Source organism: Trypanosoma grayi, assembly GCF_000691245.1.
Source record: "Trypanosoma grayi strain ANR4 Tgr_590_V1, whole genome shotgun sequence".
Taxonomy (NCBI): Eukaryota; Euglenozoa; class Kinetoplastea; order Trypanosomatida; family Trypanosomatidae; genus Trypanosoma; species Trypanosoma grayi.
Window position 1 is genome coordinate 1 of NW_008826209.1, and position 9,888 is coordinate 9,888.

The following is a 9,888-nucleotide window of genomic DNA, read 5'->3' on the forward strand; positions in this document are numbered from 1 at the left end:
CCATCGCTGGCATTATGTATTCCGCCCTGTGGCGCCGGCGGCTGTCCAATAAAAATCGCTGGGCCCCCTTCCCCCGCAGGTATTCGCGAGATGCCTTTGTGAATTGCCCCCCGCCGGTCGGGAGACCCAACGGCACTCCTTTTTCGAATGCAAATAAATCCCAAGATTTCTGTTTTTTGGAAGGGGCTTCTTCAGTGGAAAAACATTCCCCGGCTGTGAAGCCAGTGGCCTTATTTCCCCCATTTGGCGAAATCGCCCCTTTCCTTTTTCAAGATCCTCCCGCGTTTGGGCCGCATCAGCTGCAGCGTTGTTTTGGCCTGTTTGAAATTAAGGGTTGGTCTCGTTTAGTTGCTGCCAATGGAAAGCGGCTGCGTTTTTCGCGGGCTGGCGACTGCTTGATGGCGGCCCTGGTGTGCTGGTTGGGCGCCGCTAAGCGATTGCAAATTTCAGCCGGAACCGTAGAATATTGCTTATTCAAGTTTACCGGTAAATTGCCAGACGGCCCCTTTTGACGCCCGATGCCCCCCTCACCACGTTCAGGAATAGAACCCAAAAAATTATTTGCAATATTTAAGGACGAAAAGTATCCTTAAATTCGCCATGTTATTGACAAATTTAGAATCGGTCCAAGGACTCCTGCCGGGTGGATCCTTTTTGGCCGGGGCCCGGTGGGTTGGCACGGCGCCCCCCACATACTGGCGGCACCCTTCTTTATTAGCAGGCGCGGCGCGTTGCCTCTGCCCCTCTTTGGCGCCCCATTGGGTCAGCAACACGATTGTACATTGCGCCCCGCTGTTCCGGTCATATGCGGCATCGCGGCTGTTGTTGGGCCTCTGAAAAGATGATTAAAGTTAAAAATTTCGCTGGACCATATTCAAAAGATTCCAATCAGACAGAACAATGGTAAAAGATGCCCTCGTTCCGAGCAATATAGTTGAACAACATTTGGATACACATTCCCTCCCCAAACCCCAATGAATAGTCTATGCCCTGCCTTTCTCCATAAAACAAAGAGAGGTGTAGAGAGGAAAATGAAAATATGTGGATCGAATTTCGTTTCCCATAGTTTTTAAACTGGCGTAAAGGGTGTTCTGAAAGCGCCCTTTTTCCGCCTCCAGCGCGGAGGGGCGGGGAGGATTGTTGGATTAAATGGGTGTTTTCAAAACTCACACTTTGCCGAACACCGTTTGCTTGGAAGATAAAAAAATGAAACCGAGAAGCAGGATCATATAAAAATAGGTAAAACATGACCATTCTTTTCCCAGGCTCTCAAAACATTCACACACAAAACAAAATAAATGCAGCTGAACTCCATTTCTTTTGGTTTCCTTTTTTTGTTTGATCTCGCCTCGTACGTTTTTCTTCGACATACATATGAATGAAAGAAAAAAAAGACCAAAGACGATGACGCCCCTAATGGAAGCGCGTCTCCAAGGAACGTGGCTGCTTAGCACAGTGGCAGTGCACCACTCTCGTAAAGTGGGGGTCGCGAGTTCGATTCTCGCAGTGGCCTTACTTTTTCTTCCTCCCCTCCCCCTACCCCGCCATATCACGTCAGGCATGCATGAGGGGCGGCGGCTGCGGCTTTTCGTCCTTCGCATTGGAAGGGAAGTGGAATTGGCCAGAAAACGAAAAAAAAACACTTGTGTTTTCAGGGAGGAGGCGCGCTATGTCCTGGTGTATCTCCAACTTGGTGTTGGTTTGCGTTCTGATTGTGGAGTTCAAAGTGATAGTGAAGCGTTGATAACACCTGATGCCTTTTCTTTCTTGCCCCGCGACCATCAGTAAAACTGGTCTCAGCCTCTAGGGATATTAATAGTGGCAACCGCTCTCTCTGTGTGTATGCCAGCGGAGGGAAACCGAATCACAAACATGATCCCGGATGGATCCTTGGTTCATTACGCAACAACTAAAGAACCGAATGACGAGCCCTTTTTGCTTGGGATGTCCCTCGGCCTTGCTTTTGGGATCGTTGTGCTCCTTGTGGCTCTTGGTTTTGCTATCTATTGTCTGCGGAGGAAACTATTGTGCTGTGCGTCTTCGTTCGAGGATGGTCAGCACCCCGAAGCGGAGCCACTACCACCAAGCAGGTTCTCTGCGAATGTAGAAGGTGCAATAATGGTGGGCGAAGAAAGCCGTAGCGTCCTCAACAACAGCAGTGTGGCTCTGACACTGGTGCGCTCCGCCTCCTCATCTTTGGTAGCAGGCACTTCGGATGATACAGATGACGCCAATGCGGCAGGCACGGCTAACGTAAGTCTCTCACCTTTGCGGGACACAGAAACAGATGGCTTGTCGTCACGGAAGCTGTGTAATGTGCAGCCTCGCCCTCGCTACCCAAAGCAGGTTCGAGACGCCTCAACCAATTCCATCTATCAGCTCTACCAGCGGAGATCTTCGGCGTTAGTCTACGGCTCGTCGACGTACATTTCTTTGAATCCCTCCGTTGATATGCTGCCACATCGCTTCGAACCTCTCGTTGCCTTGGACCCGGCCGATGATAAAACATGTCACTCTTCTCCTCTGCACGACGTGTTGCGTCGTGATGTAGCAGCCGACGGATATGCGAGCAGTGTCACATCTTGTACGGCAGGCGGCGCAGAGGCTGGGGTGGAGGTGGTGGTGAACGGCGATGTAAGACTGGAGGTGCAAGGCGCTGTGCCTGCCGTTGGCCACGAGGAAGCGCCCCTTAATGAGGAAGGGCCAAGGAGGGGCGTCAAACAGCAGAGATCCGAACCCTATTCATCGGAGGAATGTGAATCAGGTGCCAATAGATCGGCGCCTTATGGCACTGTACTGTAGTGTGTCCTCTGCGGAGTTGGTAAGAGGCATGTTTGCGGCCCCGATACTCACGGAAGAGGGTCGGTCTGTCATGATCACGCTCATGAATCTATCCATGGTGTGCCGGTGTATTTTTACTAGCTGTAGTGAATTACTGGGGCGAAGGGGGTACGGAAGAGTGTTTGGTTATCATTTCTGGTGGCTAAAAAGAGCACATACGCTTAATAGCTCTTTTATATATATGTGTGTGTGTGTGCTTTGCCTATCAGTTGATAAAGATGTTGCAAGCGCTGAGGGGGCCTTCAGGAAGCTGAGTGATGTATTACCGTAGCTGTTGCTGTTGCTTCTTTCATTCATATTTATACGCCGGCATGCGCTCTTTTTTTTTTTTNGTTTGTTTGCTCGGTTTGTCCAGAGGAGGTGCAGCGCTACCACCCAGCACACAACTGGCACCATGACACAAGTCCTCTTCTATGTCGTGTGTACCGTCGGCTTTCTCTTTAGAGTGTTTTCGTTTGTTTTTTTGGTTTCCCCCTTTCTTTTGGCATGGGGCTGAGTATGCATCATGTATTTACACACGCCTTCGCCTTCGCTCCTTTCATGCCCTTCGGAGTTGGGCTTCGCTGCCTGCTGCCGGGGTGGCACCTCTCTTCTCTCTGCTGATGCTGTTTCCGACTGCTCGCCGTTGGTGAGGCGCGAGTGTTGTGGTTTGTTTCCCTGTTGTTGTTGTTGTGGTGGTGGTGGTGGTTGCTTTCCTATCCTACGCCTATCCTTCTCTCTCTCTCTCTCTCTATCCGTTCTGTTTGCTCAAGAGAAGCGATCATCTTCGTTTTCAGGAGTAAGGGTAGCGAAGGGTTGGATGAGCATATACCGACAATGACATCGCGAACTCTCATCACTGCCAAGCACGCGGAGGAGCTGCTGGCGTCGGTGAAGTACATTCTCCTCGACATTGACGGCGTGGTGTGGGCAGGCCCGCATGTTTTTCCGAAGATTCCGGAGACGCTGCGGTGCCTGCGCTCGTGCGGGAAGCAGATCCGCTTCCTCACAAACAACGCCTCCGTCTCACGTGCGGGCATTGTGCGGCAGTTTCACCAGCGTGGCATCGAGGGCGTGCAGGAGCACGAGGTCTACAACAGCGCGTTTGCCGCCGCACTGCGGCTTCAGGCTCTCTTCGCCACTGACAAGCACGACGCGTCAGTGAAGCGTCTGGTCGAGCGCAACGTGTTCGTTCTTGGTGACGTGGGCCTACACGAAGAGCTACGGCGTGTGCTGGCGCCGGGCTACATCACGTACGGGCTCGAGCTGAACGATCCGGAGAAGTGTGGCGGCTACAACCTCCCTGCTGTAGCATCGGCGTGGAGGGAGCGAACACTCCCGGCGCCGCATCAACAGCCATTCACGCCGGACGGCGCGACAGAGCCTGGTGGCAGCATCTCCCTCGCGGACCTTGCCCCTGCGGCGGTGGTGGTGGGGTTGGACCTGCACTTCAACATCCTCAAGCTGGCGTGCGCGTCTCTTTGTCTGCAGGGCAGTCGCACTAAGAGTGGCGACAACACCACGTCACACGCTGGTGCGTACTTCATCGCCACGAATGAAGATCCGCAGATTCCGGTTGGTGTGGATGGCTCGCTGCTGCCGGGAGCTGGCGGAATGGTGTGTGCGCTGAGCACCGTCTCTGGACGCACACCGGCTGTCGTGTGCGGCAAGCCACACGTGGATATGGCGAAGGCTCTCTTCGAGGCGGAGGGCATTACTGACCCGCGAGAGTGCCTCATGGTGGGCGACAGACTGACGACGGACATTGCGTTTGGCAACGCGGCTGGCTGTCGCACAATGTTGGTGTTGAGTGGTGCCGAAACTCTGGACGATGTGGCGCGGGCGGAGCGCAGCGGAAACGTGGATATGCTGCCGGAATTCATCGCGCCCTCATTGACTGTTTTTCTGCCGCCAGGCTAGGAGGAGTGGCCACACTGGCCTCTGGTTTTATCCCGGTAAGGCATAAAGAATGATTCTAATGGGATGAAAGGATGGTGTGGATGGTTGCCCTCGTAGGTGCTTTTCACAGTCCCTTTTTTTTTTGTATATTTTTCTTCCTTCTTCGCTTCCGCCCTTTCTCCCTGTTGGGGTGTGCACCGCTGCAAGGCCGTTTCATATACGCTCAGCAAGCCCAGAAGGAGCCGCACGGCCCCGAGAGGCGCAGTTCATTTCTGCTGGCTCCCATGGCATCGGCGGTCGAGTGGCGCTCTATCATCATTGCGGGAGCCGCGATCGCGGGCCTGCCGCTGCTCTGGAACCTCCTCGCACGCAACGAGTACCGGCGCCATACGATGGAGCGGCTTGTGGGCAGCAAGCGGCGCGGTGCGTACCTGCTGGCCGCGTGGATATTTGTCTTCTCGTCCCTCCGCGACGCGGCGTTCCTGCGCGCGGTGGCGGCGAATCCCCCCAGCCGTGTGCTGCCGCTCGTCCCCACCAGCGGCAAGCACGCGCTGCTGCTCACGCGTGGTCTCAAGGCAACCAGCACGGCGCTCGTTCTTTTCGGAACGACACTCGTCGCGTCGGCGTTCCTTCGCCTCGGCGTGACCGGCACGTACCTCGGCGACTACTTCGGCACCACGACGAAGGGGCGTGTCACGGTGTTTCCGTTCAGCCACTTCAGGAACCCCATGTATTTAGGGGCAACAATGAACTTTCTAGGCGCTGCGATCGCGCAGAACTCCAGCGTCGGGGTGACGCTCACGGCGTGGATGGGGTTTGTCTACCACGTGGCGACGGCTTACTTCGAGAAACCATTCACGAGCATGATGTATGCCAATGAAGCCGAGCAACAAGAGAGACCAGTGTGAGCACACCCACGTTGGGGGGAGGAAGGAAGGGAAGGGAAGGGAAGCGGAGGTGCAACGGCCGATGTTGCGTGATGCGGTGCATCTCTTTCAATTTGCTGTTGTGTGGGCACTGGCGTGTGTTTGAGTTGCGGCTTGGCTATGTGCCACCATCGTTACAGTAGTGGTGGTCAACAAAATAAAATGAGTGGATTTTTTTTTGTTTTTGCTATAAACACACCGTCCTTCGCCGTGTTGGGCCTGGCTGCAGGAGGCAGCACCGATGCCTCACGATATCTCTCTCTCTCTCTCTCTTTCTCTCCCTCTGACCCTCCCCCTCCGTGTTCATGTGAGGCTGGTGATGTACGTCCGTGCCCATTGTCATTGGTACATCAGCACCGGCGTCTGATTGTGGTGGTCGGCACCAACACCAGGAGACACGCGAGTTGACCGGTATTGTTTCTGTATTGTGGTTGTTGTTGTTGTTGTTTTTCGCAGCTGAAGAGCTCCCTTTGTTGTTATTCTTTTATTGATACATAGCCTGCTGGAGATGCACCAGTGGCACCCAACGCACTGCACGCTGCAGCTCAACTTCGTCTCGGGTGTCGCCTCCAATGACGGCCGCTCGTCGATCCTGAAGACAGGCGACACGTACAGCGGAACGTCTGTGATTCGGTACGTGCGTCGCCCTGTTCCCTCCGCAGCAGCAGGTGAGGAGTTCCCTGCAGCCATCAAAAGCAACAAGGATGGGCTGCACTTTCACGCTATTACTGCCCCCGTGCGCGCCTTTCCGAAGGCCCAGCCTCTTGTTCTGCACGCAGTCAAGGTGCAGCAGTACAGCGGCTCAGGCATCCTGAAGGTGCTGAAAGTAGTTGAAGACGATGACGACAGCAGTGGAGGCGGTGGCAGTGAAACAACACGCGGAGGTGCAGCAAAGGCTGACAACCAGCGCCGAAACAAAGCGAAGGACAAGTCGGGTGGTGCCAAGCACGGGGCCTCCTGCGGGCACCATGGCGCGGAGGAAAAGCCGCAGCACGCCGACCCTGGCTCGAAGCACGTCTTCTTCGAGGGCGGCGCGAGCATGCCGCTCGGCACCACCGTCGTGCTGTCCGTCACCTTCACAGGTAAAATTCAGGCGTGGGATCAGGGCGGCATTTATACCAACGATAACAGCGAGGCAGCAGAACCAGCAACGCATGGTGTGTTGCTGACACACTTCGAGGTCGCGCTTGCCCGTCTCGCCTTCCCATGCCCCGACGACCCAATGTGTTACCGCCTGATGTGGCAGCTACAGTCGTTGCAGTTGCCTTCATGCTACAACGTGGTGGCAAGCAACACGGCTGAGCTTGCGAGGAAAACGCTGGGGAGTAAGAGCACACAATATGTCTTTGCCTCAGTGGGGCCGCTGCCCGCCTACGTGCTTGCTTTTGCCGCCTTCACGGACTCGGTGGAGGTGGTGGAGGAGAGCCTGCAGCTGCGCGAAGCTCCAGACACAGCAGACGAGGGGATTCATGGGACTCACAACGGTGCGACGAAGATGGTGCCTCTGCGCGTCATGGCGGGCACGTCGAGTGGAGTGACGCAAGCCATGCTGAAGCAAATCGCCTACACGGTGCAGGAAGCTGTGCGCCTGTTGGAAGACTTTTTTGCATCCCCATTACCGTTGCAGCAGCTTCCCTTCTCCGACGGCTGCGACCAGCAGGAGGAGATGCTCACAGTTGTCGTTGCCCCGACGATGCCGTACATATCGGGTATGGAGCACCACGGCTGTATTTTTCTCAACGAGAAGATCTACCGATCGTCATCGGGCAACGGCGGCAATACAAAAGGGGCAAGCAAGCAGCACGCAACAGGAGCCAGTGGCGCTGATGATGCTACCAGAGTGGAACTGATTGTGCACGAGCTGGCGCACCACTGGATGGGAAATGCACTTGGCATGTCCTTTGTTCTGAAGGAGGGCGTCTGCCAACTGCTGGAGCAGTGCCTTGGGGATGTAATTCTGGGAAAGCCGATGCGTAAAATCAAACCGGCCGGTGATGCCGCTGCTTCGTTGCCTCCCACCTCCTCTTCTCCTCCCTCCTCCGCTGTGTCGTCTCGTGGGGCGGTGGTGGTGGTGGTGGACACGGAGAAGGGCAAGGAGTTCACCGGGCACTCCTACCAGAGCGCACTGAATACGCTGCGGAATGTGGTGAGTGGCGTGGGGCTCGCCGCCTTCAGGGAACGGATGCAGCGCATGTACCGGGACAAAGTGACGAACGGCAGTGGGAGCGCCGGTGTGGAGGCGTATGGCGAGGGTGGAGACGGCAGCTGGGACGCGAGCGCTTCTACACAGGCGCCATACGTCACAGTAGCTCAATTTCTGGCATACGTGGAGGCATAAGGTGGGGCGCCGACGGCGTTCAAGACCGAACGGAATGGGCCGGAGTTCTGCACTCGCGGGTGCGTGGAAGGTGCGGTGACGGCTGTTCGGCGCCCCTGACGCCGTCCACAACTTGCCCGCAGGCCAACGCTTCCTGGTTTGTCAATCCGACCTGTCCCCGTAAGCATGCTGTGTCTGTGCTCATGTTTTATCGGTGCTGCCGTTCATTGCGCTCGTCATTTTTGACTCCCTTTTTTTTTTCGTCTTGTTGCACTATAACCGTTGCGGGGCATTTTACTGCTTTAAGTCAAGCCTTGATCCACAGATACATCCGCACATGCGTCGCGCTGTTGCATCGTGCCTTTTCGGGCGTCGCTTCGCCCAATCGGCCGCTGTGCCTGCTACCACGACTGCAACTGCCGCGGCGGCGGTGGCGCTGGCGTTCAACACGTCCATGCGGCTGCAAGGCACGCGGCAGGGGCCACCGGGCGGTGTCCCGCCGGAGCTGCGTGCCCCGCCGCAACAGCAGCAGCAGCATTCAGCCGTCGATGGTGCAGCGGAACAAGACTTCGAGCCACCGCAGCGGCCCGCTGAGCCGCCGAAGATGCTCAAGATCGACACCAACGACAAGGGCATCACAACGATTCAGCTCAGTCGCACGCCGGTGAACTCCCTCAACTTGGAGCTCCTTGAGGAGCTGAACAGGTGGATGCTGTGGCTTGGAAGCGACGAGAGCTGCAAGTCGGTCATCCTCACATCGTCTATCCCTACCGTGTTCTCGGCGGGCCTGGACATCAGTGAGATGTACAACCCACAGCCCGAGCGACTCCGCCGCTTCTGGCAGGCATTCCAAGAGACGTGGTTGATTCTCAACAGCTTCCCGAAGCCAATCATTGCGGCGATTAACGGCAACTCACCTGCCGGCGGCTGCATTCTGGCCATCGGTGCCGACTACCGCATCATGTCCCGTCACCCTGCAGGAAAGCCGGAGCGTCTGTATCGCATCGGCATGAATGANACAAAGTTGGGCATTGCGGCTCCAGCGTGGGCTATACCAGCGTACGCGTACGTGGTCGGCTCTCGCAATGCGGAGCGAATGCTGCAGCTCGGCGAAACCCCGACGGCGGACGAGGCGCTGAAGCTCGGCCTCGTGGACGCTGTCGTGGAGGAGGAGCAGCTGCGTGACGCCGCGGCGAGGGAGGCAGAGCGCTTCATGGCGATCCCGCAGCAGTCGCGGTGGATGTCGCGCGACATGATGCGGCGCGAGTACCTGCAGGCGATTGCGACCGACGAGGACAGGGAGTACGACACGCAGTTCGTCGTGGAGCTCATGATGAATCCGGAGGTGCAGAAGGGCCTTGAGTCGTACATGGCGCGCCTCAAGGGGAAGGCGGGGAAGAAGTAGGCGGCGCACCGCAACGCAGCAGCAGATAATGTAGGCCTGAGTGGTGAGGGGGGGGGAAGGGACAAAATGAACCAGAAAAAAAAAGCAAAGGAAGTTGTAAAAGGCCGACGGCCGAGAGCATATAAACCTCTAGAAGTGAAGTCTGTTTGGGAAGCTGTGTCTTACGACTCGTCACAACTTGGGTTTACTTGACGCAGAGACAACAGGAAAAAGAAATGCGTTCAGAGGTGTGGAAGCCTCGCGGCTCTCCATCCCTTCCTCACGATCGATGCAGACCGTGCGATGCGTACACTCACATACACACAGAGAGAGAGACATATGGTAAGTGAAGGGGGAATGAAGTTGTTTGTTCGTTTTCTTGTGGGGATCGTGACACTCTGGAGGCGAGGGGTACACTCCATACGCACGCGCCGCAGTGCTTTACGCATCCCATCGATTTCCTTCATGTCCGCCACTCCTCCTTGAGAATCTCCATCCCATTAGAGGACCTGGTACACAACGCGTGACAAAGGGAACCAAAC

At 56.1% G+C, this 9,888-nt stretch overlaps 6 protein-coding genes and 1 non-coding gene across 7 annotated transcripts; all 7 read left to right on the top strand.

Annotated features, from left to right (window-relative positions):
* DQ04_05901000 (hypothetical protein) lies at window positions 1–512 on the top strand (the record flags this gene model as incomplete). The annotated part of the gene is made up of 1 exon (XM_009314429.1): window positions 1–512. A coding segment is annotated over one exon (512 nt), but the record flags the coding sequence as incomplete, so codon positions are not given.
* A 929-nt stretch (window positions 513–1,441) lies between these two features.
* On the top strand, window positions 1,442–1,513 carry DQ04_tRNA018 (the record flags this gene model as incomplete). Its single annotated transcript has 1 exon — window positions 1,442–1,513. It is a non-coding gene; the product is annotated as a tRNA-Thr (tRNA).
* A 605-nt stretch (window positions 1,514–2,118) lies between these two features.
* DQ04_05901020 (hypothetical protein) lies at window positions 2,119–2,802 on the top strand (the record flags this gene model as incomplete). Its single annotated transcript, XM_009314430.1, has 1 exon — window positions 2,119–2,802. The coding sequence occupies one exon, from the start codon at window positions 2,119–2,121 to the stop codon at window positions 2,800–2,802; it is 684 nt and encodes a 227-aa protein (XP_009312705.1).
* Window positions 2,803–3,657: 855 nt separating this feature from the next.
* On the top strand, window positions 3,658–4,740 carry DQ04_05901030 (P-nitrophenylphosphatase; the record flags this gene model as incomplete). Its single annotated transcript, XM_009314431.1, has 1 exon — window positions 3,658–4,740. One exon carries the CDS (start codon window positions 3,658–3,660, stop codon window positions 4,738–4,740), a length of 1,083 nt encoding a protein of 360 aa, XP_009312706.1.
* A 263-nt stretch (window positions 4,741–5,003) lies between these two features.
* On the top strand, window positions 5,004–5,627 carry DQ04_05901040 (putative phosphatidylethanolaminen-methyltransfer ase-lik e protein; the record flags this gene model as incomplete). The annotated part of the gene is made up of 1 exon (XM_009314432.1): window positions 5,004–5,627. One exon carries the CDS (start codon window positions 5,004–5,006, stop codon window positions 5,625–5,627), a length of 624 nt encoding a protein of 207 aa, XP_009312707.1.
* A 526-nt stretch (window positions 5,628–6,153) lies between these two features.
* DQ04_05901050 (putative aminopeptidase, putative,metallo-peptidase, clan MA(E), family M1) lies at window positions 6,154–7,983 on the top strand (the record flags this gene model as incomplete). The annotated part of the gene is made up of 1 exon (XM_009314433.1): window positions 6,154–7,983. One exon carries the CDS (start codon window positions 6,154–6,156, stop codon window positions 7,981–7,983), a length of 1,830 nt encoding a protein of 609 aa, XP_009312708.1.
* A 316-nt stretch (window positions 7,984–8,299) lies between these two features.
* DQ04_05901060 (3,2-trans-enoyl-CoA isomerase) lies at window positions 8,300–9,367 on the top strand (the record flags this gene model as incomplete). Its single annotated transcript, XM_009314434.1, has 1 exon — window positions 8,300–9,367. The coding sequence occupies one exon, from the start codon at window positions 8,300–8,302 to the stop codon at window positions 9,365–9,367; it is 1,068 nt and encodes a 355-aa protein (XP_009312709.1).
* Window positions 9,368–9,888: the final 521 nt, after the last annotated feature.